At 31.6% G+C, this 26,003-nt stretch overlaps 4 protein-coding genes and 1 non-coding gene across 6 annotated transcripts; 3 read left to right on the top strand and 2 right to left on the bottom strand.

The window, feature by feature from the left end:
• The first annotated feature begins 883 nt into the window (after positions 1–883).
• Positions 884–4,372, top strand: LOC106766485 (serine carboxypeptidase 24). Its single transcript, XM_014651208.2, has 10 exons — positions 884–961; positions 1,052–1,061; positions 1,290–1,397; positions 1,569–1,664; positions 1,764–1,856; positions 1,933–2,015; positions 2,120–2,511; positions 2,651–2,746; positions 3,784–3,889; positions 3,989–4,372. The coding sequence occupies exons 1-10, from the start codon at positions 884–886 to the stop codon at positions 4,130–4,132; spliced, it is 1,206 nt and encodes a 401-aa protein (XP_014506694.2). The 3' UTR covers positions 4,133–4,372.
• A 313-nt stretch (positions 4,373–4,685) lies between these two features.
• On the bottom strand, positions 4,686–4,758 carry TRNAK-CUU. Its single transcript has one exon. It is a non-coding gene; the product is annotated as a tRNA-Lys (tRNA).
• Positions 4,759–6,476: 1,718 nt separating this feature from the next.
• Positions 6,477–9,749, top strand: LOC106769520. Its single transcript, XM_014655170.2, has 4 exons — positions 6,477–7,395; positions 8,487–8,557; positions 8,659–9,058; positions 9,157–9,749. The coding sequence occupies exons 1-4, from the start codon at positions 6,865–6,867 to the stop codon at positions 9,349–9,351; spliced, it is 1,197 nt and encodes a 398-aa protein (XP_014510656.1). The 5' UTR covers positions 6,477–6,864; the 3' UTR covers positions 9,352–9,749.
• A 5,608-nt stretch (positions 9,750–15,357) lies between these two features.
• On the bottom strand, positions 15,358–18,199 carry LOC106767960. Of its 2 annotated transcripts, none has more exons than XM_014652928.2 (4): positions 17,984–18,199; positions 17,471–17,871; positions 15,986–16,271; positions 15,358–15,901 (listed from the first exon to the last, which is right to left on the bottom strand). In XM_014652928.2, the coding sequence occupies exons 1-4, from the start codon at positions 18,093–18,095 to the stop codon at positions 15,558–15,560; spliced, it is 1,143 nt and encodes a 380-aa protein (XP_014508414.1). In that variant the 5' UTR covers positions 18,096–18,199; the 3' UTR covers positions 15,358–15,557. The 2 variants fall into 2 exon arrangements, with proteins under 2 accessions (XP_014508414.1, XP_014508415.1); XM_014652929.2 differs by having other exon boundaries at positions 15,986–16,268; positions 17,984–18,196.
• Positions 18,200–22,084: 3,885 nt separating this feature from the next.
• On the top strand, positions 22,085–22,690 carry LOC106767175 (UPF0057 membrane protein At4g30660). Its single transcript, XM_014652015.2, has 2 exons — positions 22,085–22,271; positions 22,353–22,690. The coding sequence occupies exons 1-2, from the start codon at positions 22,182–22,184 to the stop codon at positions 22,488–22,490; spliced, it is 228 nt and encodes a 75-aa protein (XP_014507501.1). The 5' UTR covers positions 22,085–22,181; the 3' UTR covers positions 22,491–22,690.
• Positions 22,691–26,003: the final 3,313 nt, after the last annotated feature.

Consider the following 26,003-nt stretch of genomic DNA (forward strand, 5'->3'; position numbering starts at 1 on the left):
TTTCTGCACAGTTGGGGAAAGCAAAAGAAAAATAAGAGCAAAAAAAAAAAAAAAAAAAACTAGGGTGACCCATGTGTGACCTCGTGATCCAACTCTGTCTGTATCTTTTTTGTGCCATTTCTGACATATATTCCCTGTTTGGAAGAACCTATTCCATGCTTTACCCAAGAAAAAACAAAACCTTTTTGTTCCCTCTTTGTATTTTAGGTAGAAAAACAAACAGAAACAACAGCAACTCAACACGCACAGTGAACTCTAACCTTTCCATTTTGTACCTTCAAAAGATGCTTATTTTCTCATTAATTATCCCTTTTTGGGTACCTGTCTCTCTCAATTTTTTTAGGGCATTTCTTATTTTTCTTTCAATCACACTATTCAACCAGAGTTCTTTTCTTTGACTTTTTCATTCATTTTCTACGTTTCAAATTATACGTTTTCAGAATTTAATTGGAGTTCAGTTTAAACTTTACCTCAATTCACGTATAAGATTATCTCCAATTATTTAACACAGTAAAAGTATTTACCATATAAAACTATATTCATGTTTCACATTTTAATTCATTTTATATTATAAATAAATCGTTATATCTAGTATAAATTAAACTAAACTTTTTTAATATATAATTTATTATTTTAAAAAACATCTACTTAAATATTTTTAAAATTTACATTTTACTTGTGTTTGCAAACTAATATACATGTCATACCTGAATTACTAATATATATATATATGACTTATTTATTTTTTAATAGTATCTTTAAGGTGTGGTTGCAATTTTTCAAAACAAAAACCTTAAGTAATCAAAAGGTATTATTAGTATAATCATTAATAAAACCCCATCTAAAAAAGACAAAAATTTCAAAAGAAAGTCAAGACTTGGTAATGCTGCAAAATGCCACTGTGGTCCCGTCCCATCCAAATTCTGGGACCAGAAAGTGCATTAGACAACAGACCAAAAAGGTATAATGGTTGAAATGTAAGGCTGAAAACTTTATGGCTTAATTAGAGAATGTGGTAGGTATTATAAGGATTTCCACACTCCATAACTAGGATGATGCAAGTTTGTGTAGTAATTTTCTTAGTGTATGTCTGTTAAGTATTGCTGAATCATAATCTTGTAAGGATATAAAACCTTAAAGCTTCAAGTAAAACATGGCAATCAAACATCAGTTTCCTCAATACACAAAAGGGCATCTGCATATATAATTGCGTACAATATTTGAAAGAGAGATAAAACTTGCATGTGTGAAATCACAATGAACTGATAACTTTTGCATTTCTGGTTCAGGACCTGGATGCTCATCGGTAGCATACGGTGCATCAGAGGAAATTGGGCCATTCCGTGTAAACAAAACTGGATCTTCTCTATATCTCAACCCAGATGCATGGAACAAAGGTAATGGCCATTGAATCAACTCTCATTAGTAAACATAGGATTTGTAATTCACATCGTTTACCACATGTTTTTATTAAGATTTCTCTTCTCATTCATGCTAGCTACCACCTTTCAGGATGACAATATATAATGAAAACACAATTTTCTTTCTTTTTTCAAATTGGTTTTCAGAAGCAAATATTCTTTTTCTTGAATCTCCTGCGGGTGTTGGCTTCTCATACACAAATACCAGCTCTGATCTCAAAACTTCAGGGGACAAAAGAACAGGTATAAGTAAATCTGAAGTGCTGTTGAATTTAAGTGAGTTTGTCACCATTTTCATAACCACTTTTAATCTATCCTAAGAATTTCAAATTTGTAACACAGCTCAGGATGCACTGATTTTCCTAATCAGATGGATGTCAAGGTTTCCACAGTATAAATATAGGGAGTTTTACATTGCTGGGGAGAGCTATGCAGGTACTTGAACTAGCAACTTTAAATTATTGTCTGAAATTTTTTATCTGACATTTGGTGTTAATATTTTATGCTTTAGGGCACTACGTCCCCCAGTTGGCTAAGAAAATCCATGACTATAACAAAAAGAATCCCCAAATTATTAATCTCAAAGGGTTCATTGTAAGTCCGTTCTTTTTCACTCAATATACAAGCTAAGGATCAAAATTACATCTTTCGTTTAGTAATATAGACAATGCACTTTGCTTGTGATATGAAAACTGCAGGTGGGAAATGCTGTGACTGATAGCTACAATGATGGGATTGGAACCATCACATATTGGTGGAGTCATTCTATGATATCTGATCAGTCCTACAAATCCATCCTCAAGTACTGCAATTTCACTTCAGAAGAAACCTCTAAAAAATGTGATGATGCTTATAGTTATGCAGTTAACTATGAATTTGGAAAAATAGATCAGTACAGCATCTATACCCCAACGTGCCCAACATCACAGAACAATACTGTCAAACACATACGATTCAAGAATCTTCATATGATTTCAGGATATGATCCGTGTACTGAAAATTATGCAGAGAAATACTATAACCTTCCAGAAGTGCAGAAAGCAATGCATGCAAATGTTACCGACATTCCTTACAAATGGACTGCATGCAGGTTTGGTTTTTTTTACTGCGTTTTACTGTTATAGCAGAAACTAAATATTTTGCTTTTAATAAATTGAAATCAAAACTCAGTTCATCTAAATTGTATGAAATTTACAAGTTTCAAAATATGCCTTTGGTTTGTTGCACAGTGAAGTGCTCCTAAAGAATTGGAAGGATTCTGAAATTTCTGTGCTGCCTATATACAAAGAGTTAACTGCTGCAGGATTGAAAATATGGGTATTCAGGTATGGTTTTAAATCGTTTCTTTACATGCAAATATAGTCATAATCGTTAAATAAAAAATAGTTTCAATTATTTCATATATATCTTTTATGAACGCATTTATCTTCTTCTCATTCACCACCTATTCAAAGTTTGACATCCTTTGAAATTCTGTAGAAAACTTCAAATGTTTTAATACCATATTTTTTATTCGATATATATATATATATATATATATATATATATATATATATATATATATATATATATATATATATATAAAACTCATTATTATTATTTTAACTTTAAAATGGTTTATTATAAATACTTCTTTTATGACTATAGGAGGAGGACAAGTCTCCCAAACAAACTAAGGATAAATACTTTAATTATTTCCCCTTACTTTCAAATACATATATACTTTGGCCCTATATTGATTTGGAAAAACATGTTTAATTTTTTATGATAATTAAAAAAATATAACGTTTTAAGTTTATTTATTATTTCAAGTGACTGTGATTTTTAAAATGAAAAATAAAAATAATGTGATACTTTGTTTGCTCATTACAGTCTCTGATTTTAATTTTTCTTAAAAAACATCATACTAGTTCATAAAATGTACCAAAAATACCACTCTATGAAAAAATTATTGCATAAAAAATACATTATTATGTCCTTAAAATATAAAATACAATACAAAAGAAATAAGAAAATATTGAGATTTAGAATTATTCTTTGAAAAAAAATTGTGTGATAATTACAATTTAATAACCTACTTGAGAGATAAAATAGTCATAACAAAAACGAATTTTTATATTTGTAAAAAAAAAATTATATAGAAAAATTGTTGGATGTGAAAATTTCATTTTCCTTCATCTTTACTTTTTAGTATAGAAATTTGTCTGAAAACCTAGACCCTACATGCATAACCTAAACTCCTTCTTATCAGCATAATAAGAAGCAAGAAGCTTTGAAATATTGTATGACTATGCAGAAATACTTGAGATATCTGCATAATGTAGAAACTCATAAACACTGTTTTGGTTTTGCTATAACACAGCGGGGACACAGATTCTGTGGTTCCAGTGACTGCCACGAGGTTTTCTCTGAACCACCTTAACCTAAGCATCAAAACTCGTTGGTATCCATGGTACTCTGGTGGACAGGTATTACAGTTAATTAACTAAATTTGAAGACCATAAAACATGCATATTACAAGTACCATGTTTGACACTGAGGTTATAATACATGTGGTTGCTTATTAGGTTGGTGGATGGACAGAGGTGTATAATGGTCTAACATTTGCAACAGTAAGAGGAGCTGGCCATGAAGTTCCTTTGTTTCAGCCAAAACGAGCTTACACCCTTTTTAAGTCCTTTTTGGCAGGAAAAGAACTACCAAAACATTGACATGCACTGTAACACCTTCTTCATTCATGTTAAACCAATGCACCATTCATTAGTTTCTTGCTTCCACAATTACACTGATTCTACTATAATAACTTGATCCTTTTTTCACAAGATAAAATCTACTTTCCACTAGTGATTAAAGTCTCTGTTCATTCACTCAGTGAGAAATGTTGTAATAGAGAAATTAGAGATCTTGTATACAATAATGCCATCATAAGTAATTTGTTATTGTGTATACTATTTAAGAAGACTTTCATATTTATTTGAAAGGTCACACTCCATTAAAAGAGTAACTTTGTGAAAAAGAAGAAGAAGAAACTCCATAGCTAAAGATTTTTCCTTTTCAAAATGCATATCCATACATTTTGAGGAAACAATTGGCGAGTTAGTGTGATGTGTTTTTTAAAAAAAGGTAATTAGTACTAATATCAATATTGATTATAATCATTAAGTCAACTACTTATTAATTTCGTATCAAAATATCATTGACTCTAAATATTATTATCTCTGCCCATAAAATCACAGGAAAAAAAGCTTGCTCTTGCAAAAACATCGCCCACCGTGGGGCTCGAACCCACGACCACAAGGTTAAGAGCCTTGCGCTCTACCAACTGAGCTAGACGGGCTTCTGATGAGAGACTTTGTAAATGATAAGATTAGATGAATATCGTTCGTCAAACTCCATAAAATATGATAAAGTGAAAAAGGTTTGAAACTTTATTGAACTTAGGAGCAACGCGAAGGAAAATGAATGAAGGCAATGGTTTTTGCTTGGAGGGTGAAAGGTGGAAGCGAGTACATAATGGAGATGCTTTGGTTGAATGAATGAATTGGACAAAGAGACTGAAAACTCGGTTTGTACTTGTGTTTAAGATTAGTCATAGATTGGACCAATCGTAAGGTAACAAACAAGTGATCCCTTCGAATTGCTTTCGTTGTCGCATGCCATGTGTTTCTCACTTGTTACTGTCAAATTTACACCTCATCAAATAGGTCACTCTTCCTTTTCCTCTCAATGATTTCAAAGAAGGTGAATATAAATGTGCCCTTAATTTCAACTTCCGAACTTCAGTTTTACGTCACAAACCTGAATAGAAGATGCTTAGAAAGAACTGTAAAAACTGTAGATTTATGTTTCATATATCCATCCATATGAAGCCAGATATAACTAAATTTTTGTTTTTTTAACATGTTTGGTGATTTTTTTTTTTACCGACATGAATTTTTACTAATTAACCGGTTAAAAGCTCGGTACTTTTTTCATTAACATATATGTTAGATAACAGGGAATATGAGAAAGCTAAAGGGGTGATTGACGAGACTCACAGGTAGCAGTGGTGAAATATTGACCGACAAAAACGTTAACAGGTGCACTAAACGAAACCCCAACATGAACAGACACCAGCAGCTTTATTTTACCCCAAGTTCTGTTCACTGCTCACCTTTCAGAATCTTGGTGGTGTAAGGAGAGTCTCTGCAATGCGTGTGCTAGTTTTGAATTTCTTACCATGGTTTCTGTGGATGCTGAGTAGTGGGTGGGTTCACCTTTTGTACAACCAAAACTACCCCTATCAGCACACAGAATAACTACATTGCCCCCATTACAAGTTTTCCACCAAACATAACATGCACTTTAGTTGCAGTACACTTGAAAATAATTATAACCAAACTTTTGAATTTATGTGCAAAATGAGTGAAAAGAAAGGGAGGTGCGGAGATGGTGAGAAGAAGAGATGAGATCTGAAAATGTGGGAGATAAAGGAAAAGAAAGAAATGGTGATGGAGCTTTCAATGAAGAGAATTAGTGGCTATTAAGTAGGTAGGTTGGTGTGACTCACAAAAGTCTGAAAGTAGGTGCTGGTGGGATCTTCGTAATTCCATTCATGAAGATGGAGGAAACATTAAATATAAAGATAGGGATTGAGTTGGGAGTGTGTAGAAGACAAAGTACCCAATCAACCCTTCTCTCCTATGGTAAAGGTATAGAGTGAGTGATGTAATCCATGGGAAAATAATGTGGCAATTTGGCAAATGGTTCATGATGAAAAAACAAAGGATGTTGGGTTTTCTCTTTTCTCCACCCAGGACAAGGGTGAAAAGCAGAAAAAGAAGCATGAAAATGAATGAGAAGGGTAGACAGGTAAATGCAGAGCAATTGACTTTTGTTTGAATTAAAATAAAATTAAAAAAAAAATAAAAAATAGAAAAATGGTTGGAAGAGGGATGATGGATGGATCTGTATGATTCCTAAAAGCCACCATGGCACGATGAGGGAGGTGGGATTGAGAAGGGCAACAAAAACCAAACTACTGAAAGCCAAAAGAAAAGCAAAGCCTAAAAATAAGGTTGGAACCAACAACTGCTACAGCGTAGCAGAGAGAAACAGCGTCATCCCATCATCTCATTTATCTATCCCTTTGCCTTTTTTCCAGCCCCTAATCTATGTATCTATCTATCTATCCATATCTATTATCTTCAATACCCTCTTTCTCTCTCTGACCCATTCGCATTACCAATTTCTCTCTCTACACAGACACAACACAACACACAAGGAAAGAAGAAACATGGAAACTCCACGCATCCATCCTACCATCAAAACCAAAGAGTCCACACCATCCAACCCAACCCCTCTATCTGTCTTTCTCTCTCATCAATGGCCCAGCTGGACCAAAATTTATGTAGAAGAAAGAAAAACAAAAAACAAAGAATGGGAAACAAAAGAGAGAAGTTAGATGTGTTCAAATGTCCTCCAACCAAACCCACCATACATCTCTCTCTCTATTTCACTCTTTCTCTCTCATCACAACTATGTTCCCCGAATTGCCCTTCTGCAAGCCCCCAAAAAATCCCATCTTCATCACTGCTCTTTCAAAACAACAATATTTTTCACCGAGTTATGTGGGCTTTTTGGGTTTCTTTGTCTCGGTCAGAGTTTCTCACAGAGAAAACAGGAAAGCGAGAACCTTCTTACCCCTTCACCTCTTCTCTCTTTCTTGGGCCTCTCTTTTCCTATTTCTTTCACTCACGTTTTGTTCCATCACCCCACCCACCCACCCAACCACCCACCTTCTTCTTTCTCTCTTTCTGCCTTTCCCCTTTACTTTTGCTTTGCTCTTCCCTTCTCGCTTCACTTTTTTCTCTCTGATCTCATGAAGAAGATGAAAGCCGTTGTCTCCATCGACCCTCCTTATGACCTCTATCAGGATCAGAGGACTAGGCTCAGGCACCACAGTCTCTTGCAGGATTATCAAGACTTGCACAAGGTAACGCCTTCGTCTTCCCCTCTTCTCTATTTTCCTCCAAGATTCAAATTTTCGCTTCTGGGTTTCTCTGGATCTGATTTTTCACTTTATGTATTCCGGGCTTTTCCTTGATTTGGGGCTATGATGCTTCTTTGTTCTTAAAATTAAGGGTTTTCTTTTTTGGAGGAATCAATAAAGGGATCGTGTGTTTTGTTTTGTATGTATGAATATTTGTTTGCACTAACGGGTCTGTGATGGTTGATTGTTGTGAAAATTGAAGGTTTTTATTTGGGGGGAAACAATGAAGGGATCTTGTGTTTCGATTAATATGCTTGTTTGATAGTTTGTCTGGATTTGATCCGTGTTTATGTTCCGATCTGATGGATAATGGATTTGTTCTCATTTCTCTCTTTATGTTATCTGTTTTCATCTCTCATATTTCTTTCTTCGTCTGTTTATTCCCTCACATATCAATTTTTTGGACTCCAACCAAATTTTTTTTTCTTATATGCCCAATTCTTGGGTATTTAATAACACAGCACAGTAGCAAGTTGGACCTTATTTTTGTTATTGTGATGTGAGTTCCCTTATATTTGTTTTTTCTTTCTTATATACTTTTAATAAAGCTCTTCTCGGAACCTTTCCTCTGCACAGTTTTCAGCTTCAACCTCTTTGTTTTTCTGCTAATTACTTCTTTATTTTGTTGTTTCTTTTGGTTTTTGGATTTGTAAATCAAATTTGAACTAGTTATATTATGAAGAACTGAATCATACTTGATCATTACTAGGCCTTCTTTTTTCTGGTTGCTAACTTTATACATGCCATTCCCTTGGCCTTTTATCCTAATTAGCTTTCTGTGTTTGTGTTTCATGACATTTATTTTCCGCTGGGCTTTCCACTTTATCTTATCCTGAACTCAATAATTAAATAATACTTATTGTTAGACAGTCGTCTTTTTCATGGTATCTCACTTTCGTTTTGTCAAGATAATTTCGTTTAGCTAGTGTGTTTATGCGTTTATTTTCCTCACCAAGTCTTTGCTACAAAGGTTTTTTGCCAACATAATTACGCAAAAGCTGTTCTCATCAAATTTATATTTCTAACATGTTCAGGAAACAGAAGTCATGAGAAGGAAATTGCAGGATACTGAGCATAAAAGGTTGATACTGGAAGATGAAGTTAGGTAATGATTCATGCCTCAAAGTAGATTGTGGATCTTCATAGTTTGGAGTTTATTGTTATACTTAGTGCTTATCCACATCACTGTCACTCTTATGGCTGCAGATTTTTGAGGCAACGATATAAATACTTGCTAAAACATCCTATTCCAAAGCCTCAACCAAAGAAAGAAGTTGTAAAGTCCCAGAAGGTCAAAATTCAAGCTCCCATCATCTCGAAGGGAAAGAATTACAGTAGAAAGGATCATACTTCACGATCTCACTCTTCATCTCATTTGAACCCTAATGGAAAGATATCCAATGTGGCTGAAGTGCCATTGCAAAAAACTAGCCATCTGTTTGATTTAAACCAGAATGCTAGGAATTTTAGCTCTAGTAAAAAAGACAGTACTATTCACGGTTCTGCTTCACCAGCACTAGACTTGAATCACAAAGAAAGAATTCACAGCAGCAAAGAAGCCACAAAGAAGAGTGTAACTCCATTTTTTGACTTGAACCAGATATCGGTAATTAATGGCACATGCTGTTTACATCGGAAGTCATTGTTTATGTTTAGTTGAAGTAATGCTCATAGTTTTCTCCTGTTTTGGGTGGTGTAATGCAGAGAGAAGAAGAAGAGTTGCAAGGCAACAGTGAGCCCATGAGGGTTGAAGAACCAAAGAGAAGTACACCGAGAGTTGGAAGTGATGAGCAGCACAACGACATCAAGCTCTCAGCTTGTAGAAGTGTTGGCGATGGAGCAAATAGGGCAGGGAAGAGGAAGATTTCATGGCAAGACCAGGTTGCATTGAGGGTTTGATCTTTAAAAGTACAGTAGGCTGATTCCAATGCAACATATTTTTAACCTTCCATTCTAGTTTTATGTTTTCCTTTGTAAAGATAAAACATACATTATAGAATCATATGTTCAATATATATATATTATATATATACATATGTATATGAGATGAAATGGAGAATTATGTTCTCCTAATTCATCATATCTTTCTCCTCCTCATGAGTTGTTTGATTTATCTTTTTCCATGGAAAAAGTTCACCAAAATTGGTTTTAAAGTCCTTGGCTAAGTTGGGTGATCTTAGTTTCTTGTGCTTTGTGGCTGGATTTACTATGTCTTTTTGTTAGTTCACTTGGCAGAGATTTGCTTTGTTCATTTTTGTATTGAAATTACGGAACATAAGATTCTTGGTTGTGTACTACCTAACTTATCAACCATAATTAGAAATGTAAGCATAAAAGAATATTGTCTATTCTATTTTACCAGAATTTAGGCGAAGATGTTGGGACCTTGCTGCAAAAACAGAATAGTAGTTGAATGTCTACTATGCAGAAGTTGTTAAGAAATCTTGAAACATGTGTCTTTTACCAGAATTATTTATATTTTATTGTTTTGGTTGGATGTTAACGCCATCAATTACCAACCAGAACAAAGTCTCTGATTTTGTCCTTGTAATTAAGTTTATTGTAATTTAGATGAAGCTTAATTTTGGAAGAAAATGAGTGATGGCACTTTTCTCATTGAGTTCTACCATGATTCGTCTATCTTTTTCTCCTGTCTTTAATAAAGTTTTTACTTTTGTTTTAGTTTACATGTGTAATATATTTTTAATATTTTGCTAGTCTTTAATAAAGTCTCTTTTGTCATATTGGTCTTTTAAAGAACTTCTATCGTTTTGTATTTTGTAGTTCATTGACAATTGTTTCGGTAGTGTTTGTATTTTTTTAATGTTTTTAAACTTTTATCTTGTCTTAATTTGAAAATAACTTTTAAATTGAAGAAAATTGTGCTAAACAAGAAAATCAATAAATATATTGTAATATGTTTATTTATAAGAATTTATAATTCGATATCTCTGTATTGTATAAATATGATATGCTCTTTTTTATTTTTCTATTGAATATATTTTAAAATTATAACATTTTAAATTTCAAAATTATCATCCAGTTAAATGCAACACTAAAACTAGAGATAAATTATCTATGAACAACGAATAATATATTACTACATAATACAATTATGCTTTTTTATTTCTTGTTATATTGTTTCTCAAATAGTTTCATTTAAACGAGAGATTAAAAATCAAAATATAAAATAATAATAATAATTATATACTTTCATATGTAGAGATGTTATATTATATGTATTCCGTTAACACTATAAACAAAATTAAAAATAAAACGAAATGTTAGGTATAATATTGAAAAATTGACATGATTAACATTAAAGTTATGATAAATATAATCACTCTTAGTATAATAATTCAATTATTTTATAGGGTGGGATAGTTAGTTTGTGGTTGGTCCATGAAAAGTGCTATAAAAAACTTTGTTTAAAAAAAATTAAAAAAAAAAGAAAATAGAAGAAGAAAGAGAGAGGTTATAGTCCTAATCCTAAAATTTCAGTGCACTTCTTCGTGAATGTGGTGTATATTTTTGCGTTGTTCATAACCCACACATATCTAATTCCTATATATTTAACTGTATTAAAACAAGGTTTTGCTGAATGAGTTACCACATAAATTATGAAATGTAGATATGTATTCTTAAATTAAAAGAAAATTATACATGAATTATAAGTAAGAATTTAAAATTTATTTGATAAATTATGATTTTTTGCATGTATAAATTACATTATTTGGAAACATATTTTCTTATATTAAAAACGTTATTGGGCAATATATTGCAATATTCAAAATTAAAATAACTGAAGAAATAAATTTAGATATTAATTAATAAAATTTCAATGATAATTGAGAAAAAAAAATATAGATTGAGAAAAACTGAATTTTTAGTTAAAAATTATATTTGGAATAAAGGTGTTTTATTAAATTTTATTAAATAGTTGTATTAAAATAGAGATTTACATAAGTTTGAAAAATAACATACTTTTATAAATATTTTAAAAATAAATCCAATTGGGTTGAATATGCATTCTCATTTTAGATAGATATATTATTTTTATCTTATTTTTATCTTTTATCTTTAATTAGTTTGTTATTACTCCTTATTAGTATTTTGGACTTAATCCATATTTCTTCTATTATAATATAGTATTATGCATATTTAACACAAAAAAAAAGATTAATCTCATACATAGTTGTTATTATATTAGACACCTTAGATTATGTTAATATAGAAACTCTGGCCATTAAGAAAGGACACAAACTTTGAGGGTGAGAGTGAGAGTTTGGTTGAGTGAAGGTAGGAGCTCAAGGTGTTATTGAAGGGCATTGTTTATTGTAGAAAAAAGTCTTAGCGAAAAATTCAAAGGAAGCTTGCATTCTCGATTCTTGATTTTTGATTTGTTGTTTTTCTTGCTTCACTTTCTTATCTTGCCGTGGTGTTTTTATATGAAGTCGTGGTGTTGATGCATGTTGTTGGTATGTTGTCGTGCTATTTGGTATGATGTCATGTTGTTGGGTATGTTGTCGGACTATTTTGTATGATGCTATTTGGTTTGGATTTGTTGTTATGTTGTTTTTGTATGGTGCCATGTGTGTTTTGGCTGAGCTGTTTGTTGTGATTGTTGAGTTATGTGTATGTTTGGTCGAGCTGTTTATGATGATTATTGAGTTGTAGGTATTGTTGACCATGTTGTTTTGTTTTGTTGTCGAATTGTGTGGTTGCTTGTTGTGATGTTTGAATATGAATGTATTGCTTATTGTTGGTTGTATGTGTTGTTAAGATATGCTAAATATTCTATTAAAGGATATTAGACAATCAAACATTGTGTTAGTTATAATTTAGATATTATTTTAATTTGTGGAGATTTGTGCACCTGTCATTCCTTTAATAGATGAAGAATTATAGGATCCTTATATGTATATATATGGTACTCTACTCTTTGAAATAATACATTAGAATTATTCTTATGTATTTAGAGTTCATGAACTCTATTAATTCAGTTTTAAAATATTCCCCTCCATTGTCTGATCGAATAACCTTAATAGATGTGTTAAATTGTGTAACAATCATATGATAGAATGAACGAACCACATCACACACATCACTTTTATGTTTAAGCAAATATACCCAGGTTACCCGAGTACAATCATCAACAAAACTNATAAACCATTTTTTTCCATTATGTGTAGATTGCGNGNCAGGGNCCCAAACATCTGTATGAATTAATGAAAAAGGAAAATCAGTTTTGTTATTGCTTAAAGGAAACACAACACGATGATTTTTTGTCAAAACACAAGTTTCACAAAAAAAATCAGAAATATTGCATTTTTGAAATAGTGATGGAAATAATTTTTTTAAATAACCAAATGAGGGATGTCCCAACCGTTTATGCCACAACCAAATTTCTTTTTTGTTTTTATCTTATATGTGATCATTCGCAAGACAAGTCAATCCTCTTTTATGGTTTTGTCGTGAGACATTTTCCAGATAATACAGTCATTCACTCTCTCTACCACTGGCAATCTTCTCCTTGGAATGGATGTTCTGAAAAAGACAATGGGTTGGGTAAAANAAGGCAACACAAGAATGNGATTTTGTTAACTTGCTGANGGAGATAAGATTACAATTTAATGTAGGAACAAATAANACATCAGGAATTGATAAGGAGGGTGAGAGGGATATAGTACCTATACCTTCAATAGGAGATGAGACCCCATTGGCATTAATAATAACACTTTTAGAACAATTAGAGGAAAAACTAGTAAATATATGAGGATCACAAGTCATATGATTAGTAGCACCTGAATCAATTATCCAATCACTTCCTTAGTAACAACAAAAAGATTAAGAGCAGAGTTAGATAGACCTGACTTGACCACAAATCCGGCAGCAGTAGAAATATAACTCTTGAAAGCAACGGAAGTTCCAGAATTATGTTTCTCCGGTTGATTGTCATCGGAAGAAGCCATCAGAATTATTCTTTATAGGAAAATGTGTGTGAGGATAAAACATGTCATTGTGGGGTTTTTTATTGTACCTAATAAATTCAACAATGACTATTTCGGTCATGCAATGCAGGAAAGGGATCCTCTTCGATCATGTGATGGGAGAAGAGGATGGCATGAATCAATTATGATAAACAATGTGGTATGGTAGGTCTACAAGGGATTAACCACGAGTGTTTGCGATAACATATTTTTGTGTGATGTGAATGTGGTTAATTTTATGGGTTGGGGATGGATATTTGTGTATTATTGTGTGATTATTGTGTATTATATTGTATTGTTTTCTGTTAGTTCACCCTTGCATCTTGTAATTGTGGTTTCCACTTGTGATGATTGTTTTTATACGGGAGCAGATGACGTTATAGATGATGCTAGTGCCGTGTAGAGCGAGGAAACACGTGGAAAAATAGTATGAGAATTTTTGAAATGTTTTTGAGAAAATAAATAGTTTATGTTTAGATTTTTTTAACATTATAGGTTGTAATTTGATTAATTGTTATTTTCACTTTAAATTAATTGTTATTTTTACATGATTTTAATTAATTTCATAATGATGAAATAAATGTTTTGATTTTTCATTATATCATGATGGTATCAGAAGTAGTTTTTTTTAACTTAATTAATTATGTGTAGCATCCTAAAATCCTAAAATTGGGTGTTATAATTAACACAATTTTTCTCCTTTAAATCGTCTCAACAACCATAATTTTCATCATAAATAAAATTATACAATATTATAAGCATACATCATTTTCGCCACAAATCTATTTCAAACAATCGAACAAGAAAAATATAGCTAATATACAAATTAGCGCTCAATGCCAAATCATTTACAAAAAGTGGCGTTCAATGATAATTTAAATACTCAACACCATTTTTCTCACAAAAGTTGCACTCGGTGATGTCCTACCGCAGTCCAGTGTCAAGGCATTTACAAATTATGGCATTTGGCTATACAAAGTTGGGTTCAGGGGCCTAGAGCTAAAATGTTCTCAGACCTGCACAACGAGGTTGGTGTTCATCGCAAGTTTGTTACTACTTACTAGCATATCAAATTATGTGATTTAGGGGAGTCTGAACTTGTTCAATTAATCAACTTGGTATTCTCTTTTTAGTACTTTGGTTAAAAACAATTTTCAATATTAAGACACTTACCAATTGGCTTAATTGTCCAAATTCTAATCCTCTCAAAATCAACACAAAATCAACTAAAACACTCAGACAATCATGCAAAACCAAATTCTTCATAAACAATCAAATTTCATCCCTGATTACATTACAGCAACAACATGCAGATCATCCAATTTATCAAACTCGTGGATACAAAAAATAACTAGTTTCCTTTACCTGACAAAACTGCTCACAAGACCATAACCAATGAAGTTCTTTCCAACTTGCAAAATGCTCTATTTATACATAAAAAAACTAAAAGAACGATTAAAGCATATGATCACTAATTAGTAAAGACTTATATGGATGACTAAAAAGATCCATACAAGTAGAAAAAAACTCACATACATAGAAAAAAAAACACAACTTATGAATTTATTAAGACAAAATAATCAATTTCTTTAAATGATGAAATAATTCTATGAATAGTTAATATTTTTAAAACATCACATTCTATTTTTCACATTGTACTTCTCTATATTAATTTTTCACAGTACAGTTCTCTAAATTTCAAAGTTCACTCTATTATGCAATATCTTATATTTTATCTTGTTTCGAACTAAACTATGACCGTTTATAAAAATAAATGTTTAATAAGAATTTTGACAATACAATAAACATTTCCCTGAAAATATATAATCAATCTATCAAATTTAATCATTACAAAGATAAAAAATGGGTCTCAAATGAAAATTAGATAACTTAACAATAGTTTCTGAAATAGGTAAAACTTATTTTTCTCATTTGTATTCCTGCAAACAATACATTTTTAATTTAATTTCTATTTTTTCTTTTCGCTCTATTTCAGAGCAAACCAAAATGACAATGAGAATGTCTTACAACTAAAAAAGTACTAAAATAGGACATATTAATAACCCAAAGAGACAAGTCTTCATGAACCTAAGCACAAGACATGTAACATGTCTGTTACTCGGAATTTTCAGCAGCACAAACAGCATCAACAGAACTGTTTGGGTTATGTTTTTTAATATTAGCCAGATGCTTTTTTCCATTTTTATGATTCTGCATGATAATTTCTGAGTGAGTTCGAACTTGACAAAATGCACAATAAAAATTAAACTTCTTCCTTGTAGTCAATGCTTTGGTTTTCTGAACTTTTTCCTCAGTGGTCGATTCATTTTCATTATCAGTGTCACCTAAATCTTGGGTTTTCTGCACAACCAAATCCATTTTTAGGGGTTCCAGTTTACCTTTGTATGCAGGTTTCATGCCAGATTGAAGTTTTTCACCATCCTGTCGCCTTACCAATCCTGAATTCATGGTAACAATCACTTTATTAGATTTCACACAATGGTTACTTTTCTTTAACGACAAAGTTGTTATAGTGTTCTTACCTATTGTTGGAGTTCTAGATGCTTCTTTCATCTTGTGCTTTTTCCCTTGAAGATGATCATTCAAGCCTTTTTCACTTGTGGTAACAATATGACATAATGCACAACTCCAATCCTTCTTGGTTTTCTTCTCCAAGCTAGATTCAGAATGTTTGTCATCAACCCGAAAAGAAGCCTCCAGTTTTCGTTTCACAGCATTAACATCTAGCACCTCTTTGTGTTTCACACCAGAAAGAACATTCCCAAATACCTCTTTGCACTTTGGACCAGAAAGAACAAAATTTGGCTGCTACAACGTCATAAACAACATAGTATATTACAATAACTAGCCAGTTCAGAGCTTAAACTTTCATTATAAAGTTAGTGATAAAAGTACACTAGAAAGAAAAATGTAGTATGTGTGTACTACTTTGAAGATGATAGAATGCAAAGGCCAATAAACACCAGTAAAAAGAAAAGCTGAATCAGTTTATGGATAGAACACAGCAAGACTTTTTACTGTACGATGAATAAAACGAAATGAAGTCTAACGAGACCATTGCCCCGCATGGGACCTCGGAGAAGTCACTGTTGACCAACAGAAGAAAATACAAGCCACGTGACTTGGGTCACTATAAAGGATACTTTAATTATTATCTATACAAATCTGCTTTTAGTAGCTTCTTTTGGGAAAAGAATTAAAAATTATTTCCAATGCAATTGCTTTTATTACACAAAGCATTCCACCTGTGTTGAAACAAGGATGGAAACTGACAAACAAAAATATATATTCTCAAAGTAAATAAACCAGAAAAGTCCTCTTTCTTTTCATCTCCCAAACTGTTTCTAACTTATCCTGAGAAAGAAAAACCCCTTTGTACACTACTCTCCCCACTCTAAGTAATTTTGTGTTATTATTAACTTATGTGCTTGAAACAAATTTCTCTCCAACTTTCAGCATGATGATTTATATGTAGAAAATGGTAAGCAATGTCGCAAAATCAATTGTTAAGAATTTAAGAGAACTTTTCTTTGAAAGATGTAAAAATATATACTCTATACTAACATCAACTTAACTATTTTAATAAACTTTCTGACATTCAATTTCAACCCTCCATTATTCATCCAAACCTTCATGCTAAGAGAACATGCAGTGAAAAAAATAAAATAAAATAAGGTGGACTAAATTTAGTTCCTCATTATACAACCTCCACGAAGGAACTGCAGTCCAAGTTGTTAACTTTTCACTTGGATGAAGATAGATAACTCAGATTTTGAATACTTGTTTAAATCTGAACTATCAAAATAAAAAATTATTCTTCTGATATCAAGGTTTCAGAATAGATGTCACCAAATGAACCAAAAATCACAAAATATTCAAAGAAGATTCTTAAACAATGTGACAACTCCTTAAAATTATTGTTTAATATAAAAATTAAAAAAGTTTTCACAATCCAAACACCACTGTAAATATGAGATAAATCATTGAATATTAGATAAAACAGTAACCTCATTAGTCAGAGTTTCATTTGGCGTCTGCTTATAGAACTGTGTGATGTCAACTTTATGAGGAGCTAACTGGGGTTGTGGTCCACCAAATATGTTGCTGTTATGAACAGAGTTGTGCAGTCTCCTTCCTGGGATCATAGACAGCGACCCATAATTGATTCCTTCCATTCTGTGTATCGGCATTTTCAGTGCTCTTTCGGACATCAGTTCCCTCCTCACCTCCTCCTCCAATTCCATCCGCCGTGCCATTTCGTTGGCGAGAATCTCTCTCCTTATTTCATCCTTCTCCATCTCTCGCCTTATCTGCTCCCTTTCCATCTCTCGCCGGATTACTTCCTCCGGGCTGATCGGTACCGAAGTTGGGTACATTCTTGTCGTCGGGATAATACCCGGAAAACCACCTGATACAAAATGAAGAATAAGACAAGCCCATACGACAAAAAATGTTGTCTTTCAAAGAGCTAACCAAATGGGTATGGTGTAAGAAACCTGAATCATAAAGGTGAACTTTACCTCGTAATGGGTGACCGGAGACCAAAGGGACAGTGGGGAGAGCGAGAGTGCGCTGCTGCGGTAACAGTGTGCTAGTGCTTCGGTTTTCGCCATGACGAAACTTGAATTCCATTCGGAAATAAAGGAAAAGCAGAGAGAGAAATAAGGAAAGAACAGTTTCAGAGAAAAACAGACACACTATATGAGTGGGTACTAGATGTTTTGAAAGAGTGATTAAATAGAGGGAAACAGGGGTGATACACGCGCCCCTGACGCGTTTGATTCTGGCCTTTTATAAGAGAGTATGTAATCTGAGGTACAATTGATTCTGTTTATTTTTTTATTACACTGATATTCAATTTTTGATATTTCAGTTTATCAAATAATAAAAAAGATATTCTTTTATTCCAATTTTGAATGGGACCACCTTCTGCGTTACTTTTTCTCAGTCGGACTTTGATTGGAATCTCTGTCGCTCCGTAACAAATTTCACCGCATAGTTTTATTTTATGTGAATAAATATTCAATAGGTTGAAGTTTTTTATTATTCATGGTTAAAAATTATACCGTGCTGGTCAAGAAACTGTAAATAGTAAATTAAATTATTATATTTATTTTTGTAAATAATTTAAATATTTTAAAAGAGAAACATTAACTAATTAATAATATTTTATATTTTGCATTTATTTATTTTACTTATTATTGTGTTATTTATTATTTTAATTAGTTTCAGAAATTTTTTCTTTAATTAATTAACTATATTTAGGACATGTTTACTAATAAAAGACTAACGAAGAATGTTAGCATTAATTGGAAATACTGAAGTTAATTAAATTTCAATCATAAGATTGAAAAATTAAAAGGTATAAAACCTTTTGCATAATAAAAGTCACCTGGTTTTATTTATTTAATAAGGTTAGAACTTTGAAAATAGATTTAAACTCTAAAAATTCTTAAAAGTAGATCAATACAATAAAAATTGGTAACTTAAATAAATTTTAAAAAAATTTCCTTTTGTTCAAAGTCTAAATATGTATTGGTTGAATTTTAAATGTATAGGTTGGGTCACTTTTAAAAATATTATTATCTTTTACTTAAATTTAAAAAATATTATATATATATATATATATATATATATTATGTATATATTTAAAATTAAGGGTGTGTTCTTTTGAGGAAGAGGAATTGAGGGAGAGTGAGTGGATGGATTTGAGGGAATTTGAGGGTGAATTAATTGTTATTTTTTTAAGTGGATTTGGAGGTAAATGAGAGTAGATTTGAAAGTAAAGTGTGTAAGAATTAGTGTAGGATTTGATTGATTTGACAGATAAAAAAAATTTGTTTAATTGATAAAAATTGAAGATTACTAAAATACCCTTAGTAGTAAAAATAATATAAGATGATAATTATTAATGTTATATATAATTGTAAAAAATATTATAAGAAAAAAAATAAAATTTATTTTTTAAAATGTAAAAAAATTATAATTTAGTAAATAGAAATAATAATAATATCATTATTATAATTATTATTAGTTTTATTATTATTATTATTATTATTATTATTATTATATTTGCTCTTTTTCCTGTGGGCAGCACTCCTCTATTATATGTCACTGCAAAAAAGCCAACACCTTTGAACACTCACTTCGCACACACCTGAGGGCACATATGACTTTTCACTAATAATCCTTTCAAATTTCTTCCATTTCGCGAGCGATCAAAAAGCGCTCTATCCCGCAAATTCATCCTGGTAAATCGTTGCTTTTCTTTTCAAAAGAACACGAAATTCTTTTATTTCATCGCTCTGAAATCCGCTTGAACAGTATAATCTGTTAAAGCGAACACACCCTAAGATTTGTGGTGATCCACCTAAAAAATTATTTATAAAAGCTTGCATTCACATAAAACTGTATTATAATTTATTTAAATATCCTTTGCTTAAACATATTTTAATTTTTATAAATTATATTCATTTATATAAAATACATCAGTTACACTAAAAAATATATACTAATATTTTTTTGACGTAATTTATTCAATTAATTAAAATTTACATAACCAATAAAAATAAGAAAAACTGAATTTTTTATATTCAATTAGATTTCCTGATATAGTTAACTTAGAAAGTCCAAAAATAAACTTTTACTTACAACAAGTTGCACCAAACGAATATAATACAAACAATCTCACATTAGAAATTTACCAAAAAGAAAACTTCAACCTCACACTCACACAACTGATTTTTAATTTTTTTCTCAAATTCCAGTTATTATTGTGCTACAATATACCTTTTTTGGATTCCTTGATCTACATGGTGGATATTTCTTATATGATTGCTTTCATATATTATGTCATTTAGTTGATTATACATTTTCAATAAATTATATAAAAAAAATATGGTTAATTTATGTAAAATTATTAAAGTGACATAAATTTATTGCAAAACATACCCAAAAAAAAAGGCAATAAAAGGGTTTTATATCTCACAAGTATTTCTTCCCTCCAACAGAGTGGTGACAGACAAGCATTCAGTGTTCAAAAGAGTGTCCACATTATTACGAAATGGCAATTCAATTAATTTTATTCTTTGGACTATTATTTTGTTATTTTGTTAACAATTGACATTCCAACATTTATGTGCTTGGTACAAAAAGCATAACTTTACAACTTTCGTGACTGAAAATATATTCGTAAGTTTGACATTCTAGTCTTATGATAAATTTAACTAAAATAGATACCGTGATAATGAAAATTTTTCAAAATTTAAATTTAAATCTCACATAAAACTTAGACTTTAACAAAAATAATTCATGAATAATTAATAAATTTTAAAAATTAAAAGTAATTGAAATCTGTTTGATTTTGTACTGTGGTGGTTGTGTACAACAATGACACATTCATGATGCACTGATATGTGTGACGAGCAGAATTATTACTTTGGACAAATAGTAGCCAATAGAATTGTAGTCAGTGTAAGAAAAATAAATAAATAAAAGCATTACTGCTGCAAATATTATTTGAGAGGACGGGTCAAAAGTCGTGCTTCATTGATCGAGAATTCAAAATTCTTTAAATTCAAGTATCAGAATAATAATTCTATTTTTCAGTATTATTTTAACCTTGCAACAACTAAATCTCATCAAACTAATACAATGTAAAATGATATGAAACGTTAGTATAAAAATTAAATTATACTTCTCTTATTTTCAGTTTAATTTTATGTTTATTTAAAATTATATCGTCTTTCTTTATTTATATAAATGTATATTTAAAAATAAATATTTATTTTATGCATTCTGAATAATCTGATTTTAATTTATCATTTCTTGTCTCTATTTTTTATTTATTTTAGTTTCGTGTGTTTGTGTTATCTTTTATTTTGAAACTTTTATATTAAACAAAACATATTGTTGGATATGCACCATCATGGCATGATTCACCTTCTAATTCTAGAATTTGGTTATAGGTAGAAAACAAAACTCAATACCTTTGTTTAAATATTTATTAATTATCACTTTAAAATTCTTAAAATACAAGAAAATATGGTGATTTGAAAAAATAGTTAGTTGTAGTTTTATATAATTTTAAAAACATTTTGAAATTCTTGTAATATAATATCTATCACAATAAAATCAATACAAATTTATATACTCTAGTAATATAAAAATTGAAATAGTATCTCTGAAAATAAATTTGTTCGTATATTTGTTTGCATGTATGAAGAATATTGATTGATGGGCAGAGTTGGTTGGTTGGTGAGGATAAGATGGTTTAGTTGGTTCTCACAGAAGTAGTAATTAGTAGGTGTTCATTGAGATGTGTCCTAAAATGATTTTGGATATTGATTGAGTTTATGTTGGGATGGGTGATTTAAGTATCTCATCTTCCTCCTCCTTCCACCGCCGCACGTGACTGTCGGAAGCGATTTTCACCATCGTTGTTTTACTTCCACGGTGGTGCTTCGTGCTGTCGTCAACAATTTCGATAACTTGTATAGTGTCAAGAATGGAAGGACAAAGTGAAGAGTTGATGGGTGGAAGAATTGAAGGGCAAATATGGAAATGGAAGAAACAAAAAAAATCTCAACCCTCAGTTAAAGAATAATAAATATAAATCTAACGGAAGAGAATTAGTCGCCTACCAGTACACCTGTCTTGTTAATGTCAAAACTAAGATGACCACGCTGCTTCCAATCTGATACTGATTGATTTTTGAAGATGCCGTCGCGTTGTGAAATATGCTGCGAGATAATGATCGCGATCTTGCTTCCTCCAATCGGAGTTTGCTTTCGCCACGGTTGTTGCAGCGTGTGTCTCCTCTCTTTTTCTCTCTGTATTGATCTCTCTTTCTCTCTATGCGAGATCTGAGATTGTGATTTCGTTTTGCAGGTTGAATTCATCATCTGTTTGCTCCTCACAATTCTAGGTTATATTCCTGGCATCATTTATGCTCTCTATGCCATTATCTTCGTTGATCGTGACCAGTACTTTGATGAATACAGGCGTCCTCTCTATTCGCAATACTGATAGTTTAAGTTCGAATGCATTATTGATGTTCATGTCTTGCTCGTGTGCGTAACTTCTGCAAATTTAAGTTAACGTGCTTATGGTTTTGTAATCGAAATTGAATTTGCTTATGGTTTGTAGAATCTATTGTTTTCGCTCTTGAAACTTCAACAATTTTTATGCAATCAGGATTCTTGTGTGATGCCTTTTGATTTTTCGTAGATCTATGACTCAAGTAATACAGTAGCATCCACAGTCTTTAGTTTTGAGGGGTTTGGACTTTTTACATCACCACTGCGTATTTTTGGGGCCCGTGGAAGTGATTCAAACGGATAAGAGGAATATACTATTTTATTAGCTGTTTCGAACTGTGGAAGTGATAACTGATTTTGTTTGGTTCATTTCTGTTATGTCTCTCATTCTCTCTACGATTCAATTGATTGGTAGCTGTTTCAAGATCTAGTTAGCAATGAGAGAAAACCCTTCCATCTTTCATTAGTGCTTTATTTTCATCTCAGAAAAAAGGTTCTCATTCTCTGAAAGTTTCTCCTTCTCGCTTTATTTTTTTTATGGCAATAGAGCTCCTTTCCTAGGGTGCTCTGCTACTGCTGTACAAAATTCTTCATCACTGATTCTTTAGTTCTTTTTTCGCTGTTTGATTACTGGTGAATCCAAATCGGATTCTGGGACCTTCTAGCCCTTTCTACGTGGATCCAGAAGAAACCTTAGTGCATTATTGGTTTCTTCTTGGTGTGGTCATGGATAGAAAGGAAATATTTAAGCTTAAAGAAAATAAGGCAAAGGAAGAGTTCTACAAGTAGAAAACTTGCCAAGAAAAGAAATAATAGCTTTCATGTAATAGATTACTTGATTGTGTATAATACTTCCTTGTATTTGGTCACATTTATAAGAGGAGGCGTGTTTGGCTTTCTTCCCTTCCTATACGCCTCCTGAATCTACATAAGGAGTGTTTAGGCCATTTTGTAGACACTTATTATACTTTGGGTGATAAAAGTCATTTGCTTGCAAGAAGTTCACAATTTCAATCTTTTATATTTTTATATTGAAAACTAAGTCTCAATTGGCTGAGCACCTTGCTTATGGCATTGAGTTTGAGTGGGACAATCTTCTAATTCTTAGTTTCTCTTTGTCATGATCTTGGTTTACATCCGAGATAAGTTAACCTCATCTAAGTATTTACATCTTGTTCTTTTGTATTCTTTCCATTAATCTCATACACTCTTTTGCTTAATTTCTTCTTCCTATATGTTATGCATAACCACCATAGCTTTGGCCATCCATGCTCCAACCAAACACCACCTTGAAACATTCGAGAACCCATTGTGAAACTTCTTTCAATCCAAACCAAAGCATGTGCTAGAAATCTAATGCCTTAAAACAATGGATTCTCCCCTTGGAACTTGAGATAGTCGATCCACTTCTTGAAACATTAAATTCAAAGAACAAGCTGCCTTTTTGGTGATGAAAGTCTTCCTTCCAAGAGGAAGAAATTGGACCTTAGCTAGAAAATGCCAAGAGAGGCCCAATTGATTTTGAACTATTCCCAAGAGCAATTCCAATCAGTTGTCTTTTCCCGTTCCAAGGATTCGGATTGTTTTCAACCTCGATGAATTATCAAGAGAACAACTAGAAGTGATCAGTCTCAAATTAAACATTAGGCATAGAAAAGAAAAATAATTACTGAATAAAAAATTGATGAAACTAAAATGTACGCACGATTTTGGTTTGGTGATTTCCCACCTCAACAATAGGTAATTTAGTAAATCATAGTTAATCTATATTGATAATCTCATTATTTAGATATATGGCCAAAATATAATTTATAAATAATGTAAACTTTAACTTATAAAACTAGTTTTGTAAGATTGAGTTAAGTTTCAAGCTCATTTTCTAAAATGATATCAAAACTTATTAATGACATGCACGAATAAGATTAGTTAGACATATCGTATTATTCATGGTTGAGTCCATCTCTATTCCTTTTCATATTTGATTCTTTTGATTTGACATAAGAGTTTTATAAGATTGAGTTAAATTTAAAATTCATTTTTTTTATAATCTATAAATTTAAATCAATGAAGTTTGATTCATTATGATTGTCTCAAATGTCTTTGATTGTTACTTTCCTTGCTTTTAATAGTTTCTAAAACTTTTAACTTAGTTAAATTCTATTTCAGACTTATTTATATGATAATAATTTCTAGACCAATGTCATATCGTCACCTTCATCTTCGTCACCTTCATCTTTGCTCACTTAAGTAAGTATCACATCTTGCTTAAGCTATACTTTATGCTCCAAGATAAGGTGTTTTTTTGACTTCATTCATTCAAGTAGTCTTCATGTCATTCGATTAAGTGACTCTATTCACTTATTTATTACTTGCTTAGGTGTTCATTTAGCCTTGCTTAAGCATGTTATCTAGTTCCTTAAAAACCAACTTTCTTTACTTTCTCGAGTTAGTTCAATTCATTGCTTGATGTTCCCAATCATTAGACCTTTTTACTCTTCTTGCTCAACGAGCTGGAAGCCTTGCTTAAGTGAGTCTTTTATTGTTTAATAGTTGATTGTCTCCACCTACTTAAGCAAGTCATCTATCTCACTTAGAGAGATTTTTTTTTTATTTCTTAATTTGACTAGATGGGAAACACTCAAAGAAAAAAACATTAGAATGTCCAAGGATATTAATTTTTGAAATTACTATTAAAATGACTAGTTTTTCCTAACTTCTTGAGTCGTTCAAGGTCACAGGCATAAGAAATGTCTATCATATTTTCGGTACTCGTTGTATACTCTGTGATTATCAATTTGTTGCTACTAGGTATTAACATCTTTAAAATTAGTCATGTGAAGGAGTTGATGAATGTAAAACTAAGTCTTAAAGATATTGGTTAATTCAAATTTCTCCTTGGCTTTGAAATTGTCGGGTCTTAACAAGGAATCAATCTTATCAATGAGAATATGTTTTTACTAGTCTAGCCAATTTCCATATCAGCGAATTGTTTAACAAAGCTACATATATATCCAATCCAAGTGTATTTCAAAGACTACTTGAGAGAAGCTTTAATCTCACAAGTACATAGAGGTGTCAATTTGGTTCAATTCACAAAGCTTGACACTAACCCACTTTAGATGGGATCAAAAATCCCCTATTAATAAAGCCCATAAGATCAAAAGACCATAAAAGTATTGTGGGCTAAAGTATGCCCATAGGCTTTCTTTTTAAACATAAAAAATATATTATTAAACTTTCAATTTTGGTCAGTCTATTTTGACCTTCAGCAAAATTGCCTTCAACTCGGGCAGGCACATCTTTATCTTCGATCCATGCTGCTCTGTCTTAAACTTCAGCATGGTGAGCCTAAAACAACCTTCAGTCTGAGTAGGGTCAACTTAGATGAATTTGGTTGAATTTTGGTCGGGATCGACTTAGTCAAATTTGACCAAATTTTGGCAAAATTTAGCCAAGTCGGCCCTAACCAAAATTTTGAGAAATTCGTTTGAATCTACTTCGA

This window comes from Vigna radiata, chromosome 7, assembly GCF_000741045.1.
Source record: "Vigna radiata var. radiata cultivar VC1973A chromosome 7, Vradiata_ver6, whole genome shotgun sequence".
In the NCBI taxonomy this organism is placed as follows: Eukaryota; Viridiplantae; Streptophyta; class Magnoliopsida; order Fabales; family Fabaceae; genus Vigna; species Vigna radiata.